This window comes from Xyrauchen texanus, chromosome 10 (genome assembly GCF_025860055.1).
Source record: "Xyrauchen texanus isolate HMW12.3.18 chromosome 10, RBS_HiC_50CHRs, whole genome shotgun sequence".
NCBI classification, from domain to species: Eukaryota; Metazoa; Chordata; class Actinopteri; order Cypriniformes; family Catostomidae; genus Xyrauchen; species Xyrauchen texanus.
In genome coordinates, this window is record NC_068285.1 from 33,330,651 (window position 1) to 33,354,128 (window position 23,478).

General features: G+C 37.5%; 2 protein-coding genes across 5 annotated transcripts in view; both read left to right on the plus strand.

The window, feature by feature from the left end:
- The window catches only part of LOC127650033 (phosphoprotein associated with glycosphingolipid-enriched microdomains 1-like), a 73,240-nt gene extending 53,984 nt beyond the window's left edge, over positions 1–19,256 (plus strand). For all 3 annotated transcript variants that reach the window (XM_052135154.1, XM_052135153.1, XM_052135155.1), the window contains 6 exons: positions 1,883–2,098; positions 3,663–3,714; positions 7,516–7,603; positions 8,165–8,703; positions 13,839–13,895; positions 16,081–19,256. In XM_052135154.1, the coding sequence (XP_051991114.1) occupies positions 1,929–2,098; positions 3,663–3,714; positions 7,516–7,603; positions 8,165–8,703; positions 13,839–13,895; positions 16,081–16,395 (1,221 nt within the window). In that variant the 5' untranslated portion in view covers positions 1,883–1,928 and the 3' untranslated portion in view covers positions 16,396–19,256. The remainder of the gene's footprint in view (positions 1–1,882; positions 2,099–3,662; positions 3,715–7,515; positions 7,604–8,164; positions 8,704–13,838; positions 13,896–16,080) is intronic.
- Positions 19,257–21,671: 2,415 nt separating this feature from the next.
- Positions 21,672–23,478, plus strand: part of LOC127650032 (zinc finger protein 704-like) — a 69,960-nt gene continuing 68,153 nt past the window's right edge. For both annotated transcript variants that reach the window (XM_052135151.1, XM_052135152.1), the window contains exon 1: positions 21,672–22,243. In XM_052135151.1, coding sequence (XP_051991111.1) covers positions 21,986–22,243 — 258 coding nt within the window. In that variant the 5' untranslated portion in view covers positions 21,672–21,985. The remainder of the gene's footprint in view (positions 22,244–23,478) is intronic.

The window sequence follows — 23,478 nt, forward strand, 5'->3', positions numbered from 1 at the left end:
AGTTCTCAAAACCTTTAATATGTTAATTCCTATGAACAATTCACATTTGCATAGGATCTCATATTGCACAATTGGGTTTTTCATCACTCACAAACCTACACTATTTATTATGGTATGCATTTCAATAAGCATATTTGCATTAAAAACAAGCCAAAAGACTGAATAAATCTGATATTTTCCAAATTTGTTCAGAAGTAATGCCAAGTTACTATTGGTAATTTTGGGTGGCTTTCCATCCCTACTTTTCTTTTTTGAGTGAGTGAGTGAGTGAGTGAGTGAGTGAGTGAGTGAGTGAGTGAGTGAGTGAAGAGGAAAGACTTATCCTTCGGAGAGGCAGCTAAGCTGTCCATCTCCTCTTCCTCCTTCTCCTCTCACACAAAAAATAAGATGTGCGGCATTGGCCTCTGTCTCCACTGAGATGCTAGCCATTCGATTGTTATCTGTCTATTCAGCTTGTAGAGGTGGGGCCCGGCATAACACATCATCCTGGGCCAGGGCTCTGTTGAATCTGGCTTGCTGTCAAATAAAACTAGCCTACATGTTTGGGTTACTGAGTGAAAAGTCCCAAGAGCCATTTGCTCAGAAGACGGTTGAGTTGACTGTAATTTTGCAAGAGAGCAGTGCATTGGCTTTTGTCACTTCTGGCTTCGTCTGCCCTCTTGTGGCTGTTGATTTGAAAAGAACATTCACTGTAAAAAATAATAACCAGCGATTGGTAACATAAAGGGCTATTTCTTACTGATATATCTCCTTGATTCAAGGAGTGTAAATTACATTTTGAATTGAATAAAACCAATTAATTTAATGTTACTACAATAAGCACTTTTGCACTTTGTTTTAGTGTGGGGACAAAGAATTCCATGTCATCTTAGATTTGGTTCTAAACAGGATTATTAGCTCACTTGATATTAAAAGTTGGATTTTATGAAAGCATTTTCACTTTACACCCATATAGACGCAATCTGCTTAAGTTTGTGATAGAATACTAACATACTTTTCTTACTATTTCTAGTTATTCATGATTACTGGATCAAATTTGTTTTATAGAGATTGTACTCACAATGAGCAATTCCTAATCAATTAAATATTTTTAAAGCCAAGCGCATAAAATGTTTTATTCTTTATAGAAATTTCGACGACTTTTCCAATTATTCATGACTGCTGAAAATGATTTTTTAAAAACATTTTATAGAGATTGTTATAACAAAGTGCAGTTTCTTTAGCCAATGATATTTTACACTCAGGCTTGACTAGAAAAATGTATATAGAAATCTCCAGTCATATCTAGCTGATAAAATATGTATTGTATATTTACTATAAAAATTTTCATGAATTTTCCATTACCCTTTTTGTAATGATTTTATACATTTCCATATGTTTCCAGGCCTGGAACATTCCTTTTAAAATGTCCTGATATTTACAGGTTTTTCATAACTGTAGGAAGCCTGTAAGGCATTTCTACACAAAACTGAGTTAAAATTCCACATTACCATTTTTATTTCCAAAATGATAAGTAAACACCATTAACTTGCATCATGAAGTCAAGTTACAACAGCATAACATACTACTGTTTCAAATGTTTAGCATGGAACAATGTCTGCTGTTTCACTATTATTTTTCAAAATCAGTTGGCAGTATACAGTTCACTGCACAGTATTCAGTAGGTAGTATTCCATTCCAAACACAGCTTCTGACTTCTTGATCTGAAAGAAAAAGTTAATAAACCTAATGAGGTTGCAGATCTTTCTTTGTTTTAGCTGATCTGGACTACTGATTCTATATAATCTTTTATTGGATTATTAAATGCAAAACTAAATGTGTAAATTCTCTTATCCCTCCCCCATTTTTTCTCTTTATCCATTTTTGTGTCCGGCCTATGCAGTGAGGAGCGTTTGGTCGATGAAGGCCATTCATCATTGTGATGTATAATGGCTCCTGTGCTGAGTGCTGTGTTGGGGTCAGGGGCCGTTGGGTCAGAGGTCACAGGGTTGGCAGTGCTGGCTAAAGGGGAGCTGGCACTTGTAGGCACGCTTACGGGACTCTCGGCTTTTCTGCTGCTCTCCATTCTGCTGCTGCTGCTGTGTGCAAGCTGCCAGGGGTAAGTAACATTACACATGAAAACATTTTCATTCAGTGATACTTCTGGTATTTGTGTTTCACAAACATGGTATTTAATCAAAAGTTGCAAAATATTGTTATAAACCTTACATTTTGGTCATAAGATGCTGATAGAGTACAGATACATATAAAATGTACAGGCCCACTCAGTGTCTGTACAGAAGACAACAGACAACATATTGCCGTCATTCACAATGTTCTGCCAATCCCTTGCTCCTTGGATGTTCGTTTAATAATTTGTTTAATTTGTTTATGCTTTCAGTTACCGACATGAGTCATGCGCTCAGCTCATTTTTACCCTGAAGGAATAGTTCACCCTAACAATTCTCTCATGATTTACTCACCCTCATGCCATCCCAGATGTGTGTGACTTTCTTTTGTCAGCAGAACACAAACAAGGATTTTTAGAAGAATATCTCTGCTCTGTAGGTCCATACAATGCAAGTGAATGGTACCAACATTATGAAGCTCCAAAATGCACATGAATAAAAAGAAATCAATACAACTGAAGTGGTGTAATCCATGTCTTCAGAAGTGATTTGATAGGTGTGAGTGAGAAACAGATCCTTTTTTACTTTAAATCTCCACATTCACCTTCTTCTTGTGTTTTTGACGATTTGTATTCTTCATGCAAACCACCACCTAATGGGCAGGAAGGAGAATGGATAGTAAAAAAAAGCACTTTCACCCACAACTATCATATAACTTCTGAAGATATGCATTAAAACACTGGAGTTGTATGGATTACTTTTATGCTGCCTTTATGTACAATTTGGAGCTTCATAATTTGGTACCCATTCACTTGCATTGTATAGAACTACAGAGTGGAGATATTCTTCTAAAAATCTTTATTTGTGTTCTGCAGAAGAAAGAAAGTCATCACATCTGGAATGGCATGAGGGTGAGAAAACTATGAGATAATTTACATTTTTGGGTGAACTATTCCTTTAAATCCATTCCAGAGATTTCTAGTGATTTTGCCCCAAACTCAGTGATAAATATGTACAGAAGTCTGCAGATTCTGTATTGACCTGAAAATGAAACATATAAAAAGTGTGGAAATCCAAAGAACATTTATTTTACACAATATTAACTAAAAATAGTTGTGGAAAAGAAAACAGAAAATGTGCACTCAGAACACCAACTACTGTAATATTCAGTTATGTAAGATCTTGGATTAAGGTGGAACTAGCGATTCCGATAATCATTAATTGCTAAAAATTATCAAATAGAAAACAAATAAGTTCAAATCAGTTGTGCATATTAGCTACTTAATTCAAGTTTCTTATGTATTTTTCTTAAGTATTTAAAACATACAACCCAGAGTAAACTCCCAATGTTGGTTTCCTTGGTGCAGACAAAGCATAATCCTTGAATCAGTACTATAATAAGAGTGATAACAAAAAGCTTGTTCCTTGGAATTTGGTGTTTTATGTTGATGTACAAAACAAGATTACAGGCCATAGATTCACAGTGAAAGCTACAGGCTTAATCAAAATTTATAATTCTTAATTATATAGTAATTCTTCCCTCTGTCTTGACAGGCAGAAAAAAGGGAGCAGCAACCCAGGAGACCATGAAAACCTGATGAATGGGGTATGTAAGCATGTGTTACCATGATGCTTTTCATCTAAGCGATTTAAACAGAACCCTTCAGAGTCCCTGTGTATAAGTCCTCTTTTTAGAGTTCAAAATTAGGTGAACGTCTGAAGGCTATTTTCTCACTTGGTTCAATACTGTACCAATTGTGAACTGCCCAGAAGTTCACATAAACCGCACCACAGACCAATTTTTCAAAGACTCATTTTGTTCAGAAAACCAATTTCACGCCATTAAACAACCAAAACTACATCAAATAAACGTGGGTCCACACCAAAAACTAGTCTGAAAGTGCCCTCAGAGTGTTGTAGAAAGCTGAAGTTTTGTTGTCATGAGAATGTGTGACTGCTTTGCTTAGGGGCCTGATGAATTCTGGGAAGAGGATAGGAGAATGGAAGGTCATTGTGAGGCCCGGGGTTTGTGGGAGGAAAGCATGAAGTGGAAAAATTAACATTTTCCTTTGGCCTTAGGGAGATGAGAAACTTCATGCATGAGTCGCCTTTCTCTCCCTGTGTGTCTGCCGAGGCTATGCTCTGAGTCAGTGTCTTCTATGAAATTATCATCTGAGGAAAGAGTTCAAAAGTTTACAAGATGCTAAGGAACCAAGAGATTAGTGTGACCTACTGAGGGCATAATTGACTCCCTAAATACACACACACACTCAAACACCCACATGCATATACAGATCAACAGCTGTATAGACAGGGCATGTGGAAATGTATCATGCTTGAATTTGTTGACTGAATTTGGAGGCTTTTGGAGCACATACAGTGAATGCATGGATCATGAGCGCACATTACAGCCAGATGTTGAGATTATTATGTTCATCATTATGTTCATCATGTTCCCAATGTGTTTAACACACCTTTACGGTATGCTATGCATGCTAAATTTACATGGTGTGCACTGTGATAATAGCCTCCTGTACGCTGTAAAATGTAGGACTCCTGATGCAAATGGGAAGAATGACAGACATTGGTTATATGCTGTATGTCAATAAGTGGGACTTTCCATGAATAGGATACAAACTTTGTGTACTAATAAAGTTGACAGCACTGGCATCCAGTGGAGTTTGGCAATAAGAATTAATTTAGGTTTTAATTTTAAATTGTAAGTCCCAGTGTTAAATCAATGTACAGTTGCCTCTAACAGTGTCCTAATGTTAAGTTTATAAGGACTACATTGAACAGAATGTGAATTTTTATTAAGGTTTGGTTTCTTTATTGCATGGGCTGTATTTTGATGAATGGTCCACCCCAGCACACTTTTATTCTAGTGTTGTTTTATTAGTCAAATCCAAAATAGTCTCACATTTTTGCTGTATTTCATCTGACTTATGAGTTGCTTTCCAAAACAACAACAGTTTAGGTTGCAATTTTGAAATCTAATTTTTTCTTCAGACCAATAAACTCTTGTGGTTACTTAAGTTTATTTTCTGCACTTCCATAAAATAATAAACATTTGTCAACTTGCATTTGGATCTCAAATACAGATGTAGTCCAGTCTGATGCACCACAACCTGTGAAAGTGTCTTCTGCTCCAGCATTCTCCTTTTGGCTCTTTGCAACCAAATGCATTTCTCGCAAAACCCCCTCTAGCGCACGTAATTCAACATCGCAAGGTGGGTTAGCAGCCATGTTTGCTAAAAAAGACAAAAAAGGAAAACCCTAACACTTGCCTGGTAAGAAATGAAGGTGCATCTTGCCATTGTGTCTCATGTCAGAAAACAAACTCAAATATGAAAAGTAAAACCTCTGCTGCATCATCAAGCTCCTCTTTTACCTTTAGTTTTGGTAGTTCTACAAACCAACCTGCTGCAAAAGGATCAACGCAGGCCTGCTTTTCAATTTGGTCTGAGTAAGGAGAAAGCAACCTCAGAAAGCTTGAAGTTTGAGTCCTCTACAACTCAGGCAGATAAGTCATTCAAAGTTCAACATTTTAGTTTTCCATGCCATTGCCTGCATAATGGATTTAAGTTTGGCATTGGGGAACCCGAGGCGAAAACAGCTGACCAACCATCACAAAATTAATCTGCATCTGCTCATCTAAAAATTTTGCAGAACAGCACAAAGTGAAAGAAGAAGAGGCAGCCAAAATGACCTTGGATCAGTTCCGTAGACAGCAGTAGTCTTGATGAGAATCCACTTATTACCGGCAAGCCAAACTCCTTCAGTTTTGCAGACTTGACAAAATCCTCCCATGTGCTTTTCAGTTTAGCCAAAAGGATCCCAGTTTCAAAGGATTTGCTGGGGGCGGGTGAGCGACTCTTTACAACATTTAACCACAGTCAGTGGAAAGAAAGAGGGTTTGCAACCTCAAACTGCTGAAGAACAATGAAAATGGGAGACTTTGGGATCTTATGAGGAGAGAGCAGGTGTTGAAAGTGTGTGCCAACCACACCATCACCAAGAACATTGAGCTCAAGCCCATGAACACTTCGACCAATACGCTGGTATGGACCACTACCGACTATACAGAGGGAGATGCTTAAGTTGAGCAGCTCGCCGCTAAGTTTAAAACTCCTGAACTGCCCGAGTGCTTCAGAACTTTCACAGACTGTCAGAGTCGCTTATCTCAGGTGGACTCATCTCAGATGTCCATAGCTGAAGGACTTTTACAAGACACCAACCCTGTGGTGTCCTGTGGTGTAGATGATGAACAAATGCATAAAATAAATGAACCAAAAGGAAGGATCACTCCCATCGTTCCAAAAACAGCAGTGTGTTAAACATTATGTAAAGTGTTACAACTGTCCCCAATCTATGATGGTTATCTTTTTACTGGGTTTGCCCTCCTTAGTGCCCAGTTCTCCCATCTTCTTCACCACATCCATCATTATGGTTCGGCTACGCCCTCCTCCTTGTCACAATTCTATTCTATTCAATTCTAATATATTTTCCATTAATTTTCTAAAAGGTTTGTCATTTTTGCAACCCTGTTACTAAAATTAGGAACTTTATTATTTCTTGTAAATATATTTTATTATTTATTTATGATTTAGTCTAATCAATTATATAATTTGTATTAAATGAAATCTTTTCATTTTAAATGATATAGAATTATAAAAAATGATATGTATAAACTAAAATAATATATATATATATATATATATATATATATATATATATATATATATATACTTTTCATGCTAGAATCATTTTTTGACAGATAATAATTTATCTTACATATCGTATAGTTTTCACAACAAAAACATAGGATTTGTGTAAATAATCCTACATTTTGCATTCCTAAAATGAGACACTAAAATGTTCTGTATTTGCGGAACGTGACAAATATTATTTAAAGTGAGTGTGAATGATTGCTAAATGCTTAGACAAAGGTCTGACATGATCTCTCTGTTCACGCCATATTGCTTGTGTATCAAATCTGTAAGCATATGAAAACCTCTGTAGTTTTGACAGATGTCTGGTGGATAACCTTTTGCACGATAATGCACATCTTGCCTGTGAATGTATCAAGGAGGAGTTCACTTAAATGGCAGTGTCTGTCACAGCCTGACAGGTTTAATGGGGTCTTTGTCTTGCCTTGACAATCTGAGTGGTTCTCAGCTTTAACCTTCTGTATCTTAAGGACTTCATCACCCAGGCAACAGGCTTTTTCAAAAGGCTGCCACTAGGTGGTCCCATAGAACCAAACATGAAGAGCCAAACAAAAAGCTTGCCCATGTGTCTTTGTCTCTTTTCTATATAGCATGCCTGATGAAAGGTGATTACATCATTCAGTAGTATTTAGTCCACACATAGTACATTGATAACATTATAACCTATTTCTCTGCAGGTGTCAGAAAAGGAAACACGTAGCCAGTCCGCAGAGAGTCATGGTATTGACCTGGCCATTAGTAGCTCCCAAAACGAGCCTGCTACAGGTAACAGATCTCCAAAATGTATCTTGTAATGTAATTTACTATGCAGATATTCATACAGCAGGTATGAACACTCATTTTTTCCACCCTCGTTCTGATGTTGATGAATCTGGATTATTCTAGATGAGGGAGCGTATGCTTGCAATTAGTAATTCATTTGCATAAAACATGGCCAAACAAACTCCATATAAGGGCTTTCTGCACAACTGCTGTTCGACCTCCATTGGTCACTCTCTGCAAATGCATCCTTAAGGGCAGTTCACACTGAATGCGTTTTTGTAACCATCTGCATTTTTTTCCATTGTTTTTCTTGGTAAACATGTGTTAGATGGAGAGCTTTGACCGTTGCACCAAGTCTTGCTGTTTTTTCAGTCTCATTCAGGAACGGCATGTGAAAGAACATGAACTTTTAAAAGTGCATTTCGAGACACCTGCTTTCTGTTATGTCACTATGTCTAGCTTTTTAACCACATTAACATGTTCTGTCTGAACTGCCCTTTATGTAGGTTTTAAGCACAAATACTCACGTATGTGCGATTAATATGTGCTTATTCTTGTCCACAGTACTTACAGACATGATGGACACAAGTCCCCAACCTTCAGAGGACATGCTGTCCAGCCAGTCAGAAAACAGATCCTCCAAGTGTCACCAGGACCGCAAGTTACCCAGCATTCCACCCACTGATGTCCTCAAGGACGCCATGGCTGGTGCTCAAGCTGCCTCTGGGGATGGAACATACGAGGTGGTGAAGGACGGGGCCTCCCGCGATGTCAGTGTTGAGGACTCACTGTATGAGACTGTGAAGGAGCTGAAGGACATTGGCCTCCACAATGGTACGCTGAGCCCTAAGGAACCACATGCACCCCTTCTCAACGGTCACCCCAGTCCCGCTACATCAGATCACACTGTCCTGCCTAATGGCGCTGAGTATGCCTCTGTCAACCTCAGCAAGAAAAGCCGCTATAGCTCCGACATGGAGGCCAGATGCTCGGCTGCCATTATGGATCTGGAAGAGCCGGAGGATGAAAAACCACCTCCAGTACCCAACAAAGTTCTGGATGTGAATGACAACCAACAGATTAATGAGCTACCAAATGGACAGGTGGGGGTTACCAAACAGTTTTTTCAATATATGTCTATGTTCCTATTTGGTATCTGCCATTGTTCAGTCATGACAACTCTCAAAATGATTTAGATATTGGTCTTGCCAGACTAGATCAGCAAGTACAGAGACTTGCTACTGCTAGAAAATACATATACATACTGTGTTATAATGTGGACATGCTATGAGAAGGGTATAGCTGCAGGTATTGCTTCAAAATGGGGTGGTCACTCCAAATTGCCATCAAAGATATAGAGATCCCCTTACCTAACCCTTTCCTTAACCTTAACCGTGAATGGAAGTGATGCCCCTTTTGAAGTTGGCACAACCCCCTTTTGGAGTAACCCCACCTCCTTTGGAAGTAAACATGCACTCTTTTGGAGATTCACTCCGATTTGGAGGTCTCCGGCCTGCAGCTATACCAACTTGCATGATGCTGCTGTCCACTTAGACAAACACAAGACATGCTGCATTGAGCATATAGGGCATGCAGCTGAACAATTAGAAATACATACAATCCCCATGGGGTGGAGTAGGGTTTAAGAAAAAACTTTTGCAGCGCACTGCAGTGAAACTGGTTTATTTGCAAAACTGAGCAATTTAAACGTAAGAGAAAGACAGAGTACGCAACTTGATTGGCTAACAGGTTACATGCCAAAGGACATATCAGCTTACACCATGCGAGCGGATTGGCTTTACACATCACATGTGAGCGTGCCAATGTATATTTTCATGACTGAACTTTAAGTCAGTTATACTGTTGAGCAAAGTCCCTTTAAGGCAAGTCAGTTCACTCAGCGGCCATCTTGGTCACCATACTTCTTCCTTCGGAGGGCAAAAAATCTAATTTGATTGTATTCCATGTTTATTTTTTACATTATACTAAGTTAATACCATGGTTATTTGGACAGTTCCATGGCACTATTACATGGATATGATTATAGTGAACATTCGGTACAGTGGCATATACAAGTTCCATTGTATTACAATCTGATAAATCACTGTACTATGATTACCCACAGCACTTTTTTGATTGGAATTTTCACTTAAGGGTTAAAAAAAATATGTTCACAGCACACAGCACCAGTTGCTCTTATACAGTAATTATATTCTTAAGCAGGAGCATATCTGTCTCACTTTATTCTTCACAAGTGATGCAATCCATCACATATAACAGAGAATAAACAGAAATCATCTCTTTAGCAGACCGAAGGGACTGCGCTACTGCTTCCTGCAAGCCAAACTTAGAGAATGCAAGAGCAAAATAGTGAACAACATGTTTCCCGTTAGATAATTTTTTTTTAAGATTGATGATCTCATTGACAGTTATATACAGTATATTGTATGTGCCTGTAGCATACAAATGAAGCCATCTGTAGAGAGCAGAGAGGCTGCTGTTGTGCCTGCAAGGCTGCAATATAACTGTGTTGCCATTGTTTAGGAAGCCCAGCTCCTCCTTTGTTCATCAATCCCTCTTGCACTCTCACTCTGTCAGTCTCTCTCTGTACACTCTACTGCTTTCTGTCATTTTGTTGTTATCATTTTGCTTTTTTTTTCTTCTCGCTGTCTTTCTGCTCCCTTTGACCTTTAACTCGAAGTCAGTTAGGCTAAGTGCCAAATGCAGTTCTGTTTTATTGACAGTTTTGGTTATAATGTGAGTGGCAACTGCATTCTATAACTCAGTGGTTCTCAGTCTAAACTGGTGGGACAGGAACCAAAAATGAGTCGCAGGTCTGTTAGGTCTGTTGATAAGGTTGTGGACAGCAGGATAAACAATACTAAATGCAAGAAATAAAACTGAAACTAACAATATAATGCGTAGTTAGGACAGTAAAATGGTAATATTAATAAAATGGTAGTATTAATACAATTATATGTTTGATTTAAAGGAATAATTCACCACAAAATTTAAGATTCTCTCATCATGTATTCACCCTCATGCCATCCCAGATTTGCATGACTTTCTTTCTTCTGCTGAACACAAATTAATATTTTTAGAAGAATATCCCAGCTCTGTAGGTCCATTTAATGCAATTGAATAGTGGCCAGAACTTTGAAGCTCCAAAAAGCACATAAAGACAGCATAAAAGTAATCCATCTGACTTCATTGGTTTAATCCATGTCTTCTGAAGCAATATGATAGTTGTGGGTGAGAAACAGATTCATGTCTTTTCCCATTGTTAAATAAGTCATCATCTTTAAAATGTATTTGAATAAAAAGCACAGTTACTATGGTGACAGGCGAGAACAGAAGAGATTGACTTTGGTTACTTGTTCATAAAGATATTTAGTGATCCACTCCTGTTGTATGAACAGGACAGTTCAAAAGTCATGCCTGTTAGTAAATATGGTTGTCAATCGTGAATCAGTACTAACAAGTCAGACAGTAAGCGACTCACATGCAACTCCTGAGTAAACTGACTGATCACACTGGCCGAAACCACTGGACGAAGCTGGAAGTGTTGTTGAACGTATGGGCATGTGTGAGTTGCACGTAATGCATTATCATGTCTCAAAAAAAGAATGCCGGACAGTAAGCAGTTTACTTCATTATCCTCCTGATCACTCAGACGTTTATTTCAACCCCCCTATTCCCCACAACACTGTGGGTTTAAAGTTGACTCCTATCTCTCCCTATCCCATTCCCTGTAGCTTGATGTACAAGTGTAAAGTGGCAGCAGTGATTTATCTTATTGGCCATTTGTGTCTATATGTAAAATATGCACACATCCATCAGTGCGTTCCAGCTGCCCAATGTCTAACAGCTTGCCCTCATGATGTATGAAAAGGCAGAGTTTGGGTTTACAGGTACATCTGTCTTTGTCTGAGCAAGACATGCTGTCAGGTGAAGCCAGAAGGCACACATTGACACCCACACACACACACGCATGCTGTATATACATACATGAACATGTGACTGTCACACAGACATCCATGCTTTATTAGTTTACTGTGTAGATCATTCAATTTTTCATCGTCAGTTTGGTTATTTGGCTGAGCAGTGCACCATATGTGTCATTATGCGTTGGTGTCCCTGTCACCACACTAGTGTGATGGACTGAGGCCAGCTGTCTTAGATAAACTGTGATTTCAGCACATCAACACTCAGAAGTCTCTTGCTGAAGGGGAGGACTTTTATTGTTAGCGCTGATGCCTTGTTTGAGGATGCGTGGACACACGCTGATAACTGTGAAAGCAAATACCAATTGACATGATTGAATGCAACACTACAGGCCACTGCCTCATGCCCGCTCCCTTCTGACAGCAACCTATCACACACATTGTCCTGTCTGTCATATCTGTCTTCCTCTCTGGCCATCTCAAAGTAGCTTTATTATTGCAATCGAAAACTAAATAAAAAATTAAATGTAAACATTGTTGTGAACTGAAATAAAAAAACAAAAACATAACAGTAACTAAACTACTGTAAAAATAATTATCATGGCTCCAACATTATCTCAAATAAAATGACCACAAATTATTTACTGTATCACTTTTTGATATACAACATTTTATTCAATGAGTTCATCTAGTCTTGAATTAAATTCTAAGTCTTTAGAAATCAGACAGAATAGAATTAAACAGGTATTATGAAAATTAAATCAGTCTTTTGACTGTTAAATACCTTTTTGCGGTGTTAAACATATCGAGGTACTTGTATCTCATTTAATGTCTTAAATTTGGCAGCTTAAAAGAAAAATACTAAAACTAAAAATTTGGTGCCCTTAGGTCAAAAGTTCTGCTGCTGAAATCGGTCTGTGCTTTACAGATATTTGAATCACTACCCCCAGTGGCCGAAGCTGGAAGTGTTGTTTACCAGTTACCTGGTAAAAATGTCCACAAAGGGGCACCAAAATCGAGTTGTAATTTTAGTTGTAAATGTAATATAATCAACAGGAATGCATATTTTATTTACTTTACATCTTATCCCAAACCCCAGCCCTAAATCTAACCACCAGAGCAAAAACGCAATTTTAGAGTGAATATGTATCCTATGAAGCGTGCACACCATTGTCTATATGAATGCGATTACTTCCTGTTTTCCATGGGACCAGAACTAATGTCACGGAGGTGTCTTGTGGGACAGTAGTAGCAATAATAGTAGCCCTAAAGCTTGAAATAATGCAAAATTGTTATTGGGGATGCCACTTGTCAGTTATTCGGCTGAATGGGGATGATTTCAGGCCAGGGTACATTAACTTTTGGAAGCAAAATTTCGATCCATGTCATGTGTGATCATGTTGACTAAAACTAGTAAACAAAAAAACAAAAACAAAACTAAAACTAACACTCATATTATCAACACTAGCTAAAGTTTTAATAAAGTGAATGGAAAAATAGAAATAAAAGCTCAATTAAAATAGTTAAATACCTCTAATTCAAACCACTGCCTAAAACAGCACAGGACAGGGTTTTAAGCACTTCCGATGATTGCTCATTTCTCATATGATAAAATCAATGGAGGAGACACTTTCATTAATATATAGGGCTGGACGGAGACAAAGGCAAGAGTGAATTAGCAAATAAGCTGTATTGTAAGAGACATTTTGCAGTCGCGTTGAGGTCAGGGGTGTCTTTGTGGAGCTACACAAATGGGCTCAAAGGCTATTAAATGAATTGCTTCTCTAATTAAACCAATATCTAAGCCAATCTGGCAAGCTCCTGTGTGCACATTTTTAGAAAATGTATCAAAGCAAAACACACTTTTAAATGTACAGGGGAGATGGCTTAGTCAAAACAGGCTTGAAATATTATTCTAAAACATTTTAGAGTTAATCTCAAAGGGGTTATAGTAAATTTCACACTTAACTGCAATCTCTCAGTGACTGGCACAGCGATTGATATTCTCTTCCGACAGCCGAGGTGTCCGCTATTGATTCGCTGTAGGATTAACTTTGTTAATTAATGACTCCATTATTGATTCTCTTTGTAAATATACAATTGCTCTTGCCAAGAGAGGAACTATATGTTTAATTTCAACCGTTTACTCTGAGCTCCTCCGTTTTGCATCAATCAGTCCTTGACACTAGCATGTGTCTGCTGATGTGAGACATTTCCTCTGCTGCTGTATCTTTAAATTGATTACGTAAGGAGTGATTTTAACTAATGGTCTCATTTCAATCACTGTTTTACAGTTACACTCCCCATTGTCGACTCCAGAGCTTCAGGATCATGCATTGCCGGACAGTGAGGTAAGTCCTTGTGAAATGCTATCAGTACTTCAGAGCCCCTTGTAATGACCAACCTGAAACGGCTTTGTGCGTTTTTCCAATAACTAATTACTGGGGCTGTAAATTTAATACGTTTTTTTGATCACTTCATTATTTGATTTGCTTTTTCATTTCATTTGGAGTGCAATTTGAATTTAGAAATGTCTTTCATTTAAGTTTTTCATTTTTTAAATAAATAAATTTCAATGTAAATTCATTAAAGCAAGAATATTCACCGAATCCTCAGCCCAGGGGTTGCCGATGTAATTGGATATTGCGAGATAAATAAAGTTCAAAGTTTGAACTGAAGGTGTCTTGCTTTATTTTGTAGGCTTAACCCTAACCCTGCTTAATGAAAATGACCCCATAGTACCACCTAGCATCCAACCAGCAGTAATACTGGTGTTCATCAGTTTCCAGTGGTGTTTTTTTTTTTCCTGCGACCAACCGACCAATCAAAACTTGTTCGATCAAGACTCATCAACTAACGTTTGGTCAACTATTAGGGGTAGCCCTTAAGTTTACACATTTAATTATGCCCCTGACCCCACAAACCACACTATCACAGAGCTGATAGCACAGAAGGAATACGTTCTTGGCTTGAAAACAGCAAGATTTAGCTACATTCTTGACAGAATTAATTGGTTTAGAATTTATTTATTTTTTTAGCAAACTTGACACATAGCATCTTAAAAACATGGAAAAAAGATGTCCACTGGATGCATTTATCATAGACCAACAATTAAAAAAAACAGCACAAAAATGGAATGCGAGAACCCTTCCTGTATGTACAGGCCCTGTACAGATGATTGATAAATTCATTTCTTATGGACTGTGAGCCAATTATAGGCTTATATAAAATTATATGGAAATCAAACTAATTATATTGACTCCACAAAATACTATTTGTAATGTCAATTCAATGCTTAACTTCTGTCACAGTATTTGAAGTACCTTTTTTTTATATATATATAATTTTTGTGGGCTTTCAAAACAAACATTTATATGCGATTTAGTTTTTATTAATTAATCAATGCGTCATGTAATTAAAGGAAATTAAAAATGAGAATCCTCTCATCACATCCCAGATGTGAATGACTTTCTTCTGCAGAACACAAATGAAGATTTTTGGAGAATATTTCCGCACTGTAAGTCCCTTCAATGCAAGGAAATGGGTAACAACATTTTGAAAAGTTCCAAAAGCATATAAAGGCAGCATAAAAGTAATCCATATGACTCCAGTGGTTTAATCCATATCTTCAGAAGTGATATGATAGGTGTGGGTGAGAAACCGATATATATTTAAGTCCTTTTCACTATAAATGATCCTCCTTGCCCAATAGGTGGAGATATGCACGGAGAATGCGATTTGCCAAAAACACAAGAAGAAGATTGTGAAAGTGAAAGTGGAGATTTATAGTATAAAAAGACAATGTGACTGTTTCTCACCCACAACTGTCACATTGCTTCAGAAGATATAGATTTAAGCACAGGAGTCATTTGGATTACTTTCAAATCAAATCAAATCACTTTATTGTCACACGACCATATACACAAGTGCAACAGTAGGTTGTCTTGTGTGCAGTTCCGAGCAACATAGCAGTCATGACAGTGACGAGACATATACCAATTACAATAAACAACATACTTACACAACACAATTTACATATCAAATGTACATATAATTACACAACACAATAAAACTTGGGGGAAGAAGCTGTCATGAAGTCAGCTGGTGCAGGTCCTGATGCTGCGATACCGCCTGCCTGATGGTAGCAGTGAGAGCAGCCCATGCCCAGCATGTTTATGCTGTCTTTGTGCTTTTGGAGCTTCAAAACATTGGTCATCATTAACTTGCATTGTATGGACCTACATAGTTGAAATACTATTCTAAAAATCTTAATTTGTGTTCTGCTGAATAAAGTCAGACTTATCTGGGATGGCATGAGGATGAGTAAATGATGAGAGAATTTTCATTTTTTGGTGAACTATCCCTTTTAATAAATATATTAAACAGCACATTTTAAACAGCCCTTGTGAATGACAGGCCTACTAATAAAAAATGTATATCCCAGTTTTTGCTAAGCTATCTTAATCACTTTATGCTAAAATAACTTAAGCCTATAGATTGAAGATGTCGAATTCACTGTTACATTCCCATTTGCAGTTTTCAGACATATACTCCAAGGTACAGAAGCCTGTTGTTAAGGAAAAAGAGAATGACTACAGCAGCATTGGAGAGATCAAGGGAATGGAGACGGAGTCCACCTCCAGTGACCTTTACGCCAAAGTCATGGATGAATATCCACTGGCTCATGGCTCTCAGCCTCGGGAGGAGCTTGTGGAGAATTCAGACCCTGGGTACGAGACCATCAAGATCCCCAAAACAGCTGATGGGTCTCCTCAGGGCAATGGGATAGCGGAACCTGACTATGAGAGCTTGGCAGAACTGGGCCTAACCAGTGACATCTCCCGTCTCTGACCACCCACTCAACACTAGGGACTCACTTGTTTGAGATTTAGAGTTGGACTTTGGGGTGATATAACTAGAATAATGCACTTAACCCTTCCTGATTGAATGTTTCTGAGTACAGCATTTCGGCACCCCTTGTATTGGAGCATTACATTACAGTTCTAGTTTTATCTGGTGTTGGGGTTTTGGAAGTGTACTAATGAACTAGGGATGTGCAAAACCACATATTTTCTAAATTGACTGGTGGTTGGGTTGGCTGAATTGCTAATCGACTAGAACGTCTTAGGAAGCATTGTCTAATTAGCCTTTATATAAGACATATTCTTTCATTGAAAAAAGTTTGAAGTGCAATCAAATGGAACAGAACACATGTGTCTCATGTCATGTTTTTCAAATTTAGACTATTTCTAACTTGTCTTTAAAGCTCAATGCATATGGCCGGATGCTTAAAAAAACAGTGCGAGACGCGATGCAATGTCCAAAGACGTCCATCTTAATGAGTATGGCTGTAGTTCCTGTGCTTTAAATGGGATTCATTTATAGACACAACTTTTCTGAGAGGGTTTTAGCATGCCAACTGTCCAATAGCTAAAGCACACCACACTAATTTAAGCACAGCTGCTAAAAATATATTTTTTTAAATGTACGAATAACATTTAGATAAACAAATCAACCTCACCTAAATGACTAGTCGACCATTGTGTCCCATCCCTATAGTGAATGATATTTCGCTGACCACAGTTGATGTCATCTTTTCAGTGTAAGACCTGCGACCCAGCAGAGATAATTCAACACTGTTGAATGGCTCAGTAGATGGATTGCTTTGCTATTTCGAGAATATTTGGGGACCACAAACCTGAGGTGCCCCCTTTATTTCAGCTGTGCTCTTATGAGAAATTTCATTCATAACATGAAGTAGTAGTTTCACCTGCTGTGAGCCACTTTGCCTCCATGTTTTCACCCAATACAAGTTGAGCAAAGAGCGTGTCTGAATTAAGTGGAATTGTGTCCTTGTATTATCCCAAGAAGAGAACCACACAGGTACAGTCAACAGCATTACACTTATTTCAATCATTCAGACCTGATGGAGCACTTAGTTTCACAAGAGATCAAGTGGTAAGCAGGAAATATTCACATTGCACATATCAATAGACATGAGTCTTACTGATGCAAGATTAATTTTTATAATTTTTTCAAATCATTGATGTTTGAGGGAGTGACCTTTTAAGGTATGCAGCATTAGCCTATAATACTCGTTTATGAGTGTTACTAAAATTCTATTAATATTTAGTCACCCATGTCATGTCATTCCAGTTATGTTTTTCAGTTTAACACAAAAGGAGTTTTGTGTTAAGAATTTTCACAAAGTTATTTTCCATATAATGACAAAGTGACCATGTCTGGCAAACGCCAAAGTGAAGAAGAAAAACACCATAGAAGCAGTCCAAATGTTGTAAAATCTAGAATGACTAATATTTAATGTAAATGTGGATGACACTCCAGAGTTTTGGTGGACTGGCAGATAATCAGTGAATAACAACTTAAGGTTTGGTCTTAAATTTAACAAACCTGTTATTAGACTTTAGAGGACTTAAAATGCACACGTTGTATGGACTAATTATATGGTGATTTAATATGGTCTTTATGTCCTTTTTGGAGCATGACCAATGTGGTCACCAGGAACTGTCCTTGAATGGAAAAGAGCTGTGTAAAGATTCTTTAAAAATTCCCCTTTTGTGTTCCACTGAAAAAAAGAAAGAAAAAGAAAACAGGTCTGAAAAGACACGAGGGTGAGTAAATTAAAAATAACAGAGTTTTCTTATCTTTAGTTAATTATTCCTCTATTGAAAGGTGGACAGGTTTTATTGTTGATGAATTTAAATTCTTTCATTTGTTCACACATTGTCCATTAGTGATGTGATGGAGTTATGTTACATCGATATAAATGTGATCAAAAAAATAGCTTTTGAGAGTTTTTTTTTTATTAATGCAGCTGTATTGATTGAATATCAAATACATTATACTGTATATTTCAGATATTGTTTGGTTCTTACATTTAATAGGTACGTAACATTTCAAAAGACTGAAAAGCACAGGGGAGATTGACATCATGGTACTGCCACAAAGAGCTTTGCCTGGCAGCTTAGTCAATGTACTTTATTATCAGGTATGCATTAGCTTCTTTTACACTCGTGTAGCAGTATAATAATAATAAAAAAAATAATTTGATTGTATATATATATATATATATATATATATATATATATATATATATAGCGTGTCCAGACACCGCATGTGACCATTTCATGCCAAGAGACACTTGTACTGTAAATATTGACATAACTATTTTGATCTTTTAATTATGTCACTGTTGTTGAAATATGGTTTTACACAATATTGTTATCTTTCGCAAAACAGCTCTCCTTTCAAACAACAGTAAGTGAAACATTTTATAGTTTGTTTGTATTGAGTAACTAATGAAGCTTTTGGAGTCAGTGGAATACATGTTTTCTAGATGCATTGTAATTAAAGAAAGTTTAAGTGGATAAATTAACATTTAAAATTTGCTTCAGTGAAAAGGGTAAGACATATGCATTGCTTTGAGTTACTTTAGCACTATTTAAAATATCAGGTGGACTGTGGATAAGAGTCCCAATGTTGTCCATGTGTTTGCTTGTAATAATGGTACATTGTGATGGTACAAATTCCATATTGAGAAGGTCCTTGTTTTATGGTGAAGCATTGTACATTTCGTTTCTCCTTCTTCCCAAATTCAATATATTTAGTTGTAAATAAGAGTGAATTTTGTATTTGTTTATTTCATCTTTTTATTGTGGCATTTGCTTAATAAACAATATAGTTATGCTGGACTAATAATATAATGTGTATGCAAGTTTTCTTCCACATCAACCGTCCGCTGACCAATTACTGATTAAGGTGTTATTGTGTTTTACATTACATGATAATCTCAGACAATGATATTTAGAAATTTACATTGCATTTGTTCACAAAACCACATTATAATCTTTTCATATTTAATATGTCTATAAACTAAATTCTCAAGTGCAGGAAAACAACCTGCAATAAGGCAGTTTTATTACCATGTCAATGCATTGGCATTAGGGGACTCAAAATAAAGAAGTACGTTAAGCTGTACTGCCTGGTATTGATTGAATCTCTGCTCAAAGCCACATGCATTTTAAATGTGACAACTCCATAAGGGAAGGGAAGGGAGGTAGACAAGGACACAGAATAGATTTATTACTCTCACTTCACAGGGGAAAATTGTTTCTTAGATAAACATTCATGAAATATTTTATGCTATGCATTACGGGGTTATTCTTCCAGAGAGTTCATTATAACTGAATGTCTATAAGCATACAGTAATTATAATATACAAAGAGAAGGTACCTACACGAGAGGTACAATTGTTTGAAATATGTAATAGTTCAAACTGGCCACTATTCAATATTAAAGTGTGGACCTACAGAGGTAATATATTCTAAAAATCTTAAATTGTGTTCTGTAGAAGAAAGTCATACACATCTGTATGAGGGTGAGTAAATCATGAGATAATTTTTTTTTAATTAAAAGATATGTTTTTCAATGTCTGATTCTTAAATTCTTACATTTGGTCCCCTCAGTAATGAAAATGTGATTATCCTGCACCTATATATACTGAGCAAAAGTGTAGCGCACATTGAGAAAAGAGCAGCGTTTCCTTCCCTAACATTACAAACAAATTATTAACATTGAAATCAGTTTATGTTTTATGGTTTGAAGGAATTGTAAGTGAACTTGCAAGCTCTAAAAGGTCATGAGAACCCTCAAACGGGTCACATACGCTTACAAACCTGCTTTTGTCATTACTATTAACAGGGTTCAGAGGGTTACTTTTGAAATGTATTCCACTACAGATTACAGATTACATGCTGTAAAATGTAAATTGTAAAGTATTCCGTTAGATTACTCAAGGTCAGTTACATATTCTAAATATTTTGGATTTTTTCTTCAGCACTGGTAGATATTTGCACTTGTTTTGACTATAAAAACTCTGTCAGTGCAGTAAGACAAAATACACATGTTAAAAATTCTCTGAAAAACCTAAATATCTTATGCTGTGTTGTTTCTAAAACAAGATCAATCAAACTGATCTTGTTTTAAGGATTTTTAGATATTTTTACAGGAAAACAATACAAAAATGTGTTATTGAAAATGTGATGCCTCCAATATTAACGGTCTTACTATAAAAAAGAAATTATGATCCAACAGGAATTTTCTTGATACAAAAATATGCTCGTGTCTGGTAACATGTGCATGTAAAATGGCTAGAAATAGCATTTTAGCTTAGTGTAAAGCTGACAATTTACACAAGGTTTATTTCTATTTCTTCTGGTCCAAACTTACTTCAAATGTACTTCTCTGTCTGCTCGTATGAATGTAACACATCATAAGAAAGTGTTTCACCGCTGGTCAAATGCATTTTGGATCGCATCATTTATATGTATAAATGTTTCCATCTGAAACGACTAAATATTAAATGAAACAAATCACAATAAAATGCAAAGTAATCTCTTCAGTAATCAAAAATACTTTTTTAATGTAACTGTATTCTAATTACCAATTTTAATTGTAACTGTGGAATACAGTTAGTAATATTTTGTATTTTAAATACGTAATCCTGTTACTTATATCCCGTTACTCCCCAACCCTGACCATTAATATTATGAACACTGACCAACATAACTAGACAACAATCCACCGACTCCCTACCATCCGCGAGTCACTGTTTTAAATCACTCCCGTTGTTTGTGTTTGGAGGGAAAGTGCAGCAGATCGCGAGCGAGTGGAGGCGTGTGTGCCGTCAGCCAATGAGAGCGCACACTGGCCGCGCGAGCGCACATGTTTACAGGCGACATTCCGCCGGTACAGCCAATGAATCTGGAAAACCCGGATGGACTACAGCGGACTGGATTCTTTCTCATTAGAGAGCGGATTCACGGTAATCTGGTGCACAAAATACATACAAAACAGCACTCGTGGCACGAGAGAAGCTAGTTAATATTGAAGCATCTGTCATATATGTTATCATTTCGTCGACGTTGGTTTAGCGCATATCTGCATGCGATCTGTGTTGTGAAAGATACGCCGTGTTTGTCGAGCCAATACTCTGGTTCCGCTCCATTTTTTATTACAAACCGTCAGTTTGAAGAGAACGGAAAGGAAAACAAACAAGGTCGACAGAAGAAAAAATCGCTTGCCGGTCGGTCGGAGAGGTTATCTAGCGTAGAGTCGCACATTTGCATGTTGTAACGGTGCGCTGGTTGCATGTCTTAACGATGCACGTTCAATGCCGCGACGCTTTGCATGAACGCGGAACAAAATTTTGAATTAAGTGGATGCGCTCCAGAGCAGTGAAAATGTTGGCGTATTATTCTCATGTTCGGCCCATATTGTTGATTATGATGTTTACAGAGCTTGCGCTCGGTTCGTTCGGAGTTTGACGGCGTGATATTTTTTATTTTTAAAACTACATTATTGTGCAGCGGTCGAACTAATTAGACTTTGGGCATTTGGGGTTATCATTGCTACAAAAACTATGCATACGCGGCGGCTCGTGAAGCGCTCCGTCATTGGGAGCCGCGTGTATGCGCCGGGTCTACTGGGAGACGCGGCACCGCTCACGGGAGTCATCCAGGCTGTCAAACAGGACAACACAGATGCTGCAACCTGTCATCGGCGCAACGTGTACACTGTGCTTATGCAAGACGGGAGCTTGAAAGAATACTCCGAGGAAGAGATCGCACAGATGACTGCGAAAGGACCGCTGAAGTCGAGCTTGAAGGTGTTTGGTCAGGTGGGCTTGTTGTTTTGGAGCTTGAGGCAGTCCATGCATCACTGTCGCGCGCACAGTTATTGTTTACAGTGCATGGAGAGATTGTTTGTTTGATGGCACGGACTGTCCAAGCAGTTATCACCTGAATGGGTGAGAGTGGATAATGCAGTAATTATGCCTGTGCAGTTGTTTATTTGACTTTAGTGGGTGGATATCTGTGTCAAACAAACCAGCTCTGCTGCATTCACGCGCCAGCAGATGCATCAGTGTGTATGTGCGCGCGCGAGTACAACAGTCTCCATCTCTCCACGGCACGGGGCTCTATTAATACTGCATTACACAGCGTTTCCGACGTGAGTAGTTATAACAGTCAATGTAGATTTGCAACAATAAGTTCACTTTTGTTAATCAGCCCTCTTTTTGATCTGCGTGGGGATCAAGTTCAATGTATTTCATGACATTGAACTCAATGTGTACAGATGCACGCAAGGCTAAGCGAGTTGCCTGCACATAATTGCAAAATGCAACGTTTTTTTCTTCTTCTTTTTTTTATAATTACATAATTGCAGTCAATGTGAAGAGATACAGCCCAAGGTGCCACATTCTAACAAAGAGGGCCTAAATTAAAGAAAGACTAATTTTGTCAAACAACCAGATCTGTGAGCATTGGGTTAATAATATCTCTTTAGATTTTGTATGGAAAATAAATAAAGTTAGAATAAAGAACTTAATAAATGTAATAAATGAAATGTGCAAGTATGGCATGCAATAGATTTTTATTTGGATGCTGATTTAAAATATTATATTAATACAATTATTTGCTTGCTCGTTTGTTTATTTGATTGGTTGTAAGCCCAAGAAATGTTTACACCTTTGTAATGTACATTTGCATTCTATTTAATATGCATGCAAAAATATAATGTTCCACTCTCTAAATGTGAATTGAGTGACGTTGAGGTGATCAGAGAATGCTGATATCTTCTCTGGTTGTATAAGATGAGACAAAGTTGAGATGTAAGCAGTGCAAACAGGGAAACAATATGATATAGGATGTGAAACAAGGGTGGAGGCAAATGGTACCGAGCAGCTGCTGCTCCATAACAAAAAAACGGAGCTTTAGAGAGGGTCATGCTCATAGAATCTGGGGCTTTGGCAAGATGCCTGGAATCCCAAATGAGTGCCATTCGGCATGGGGGGAATGCCACTTGTTGACTTGTTTTGTAGGGAGGAGCTTCACGTTAAGTACCATTACAGTG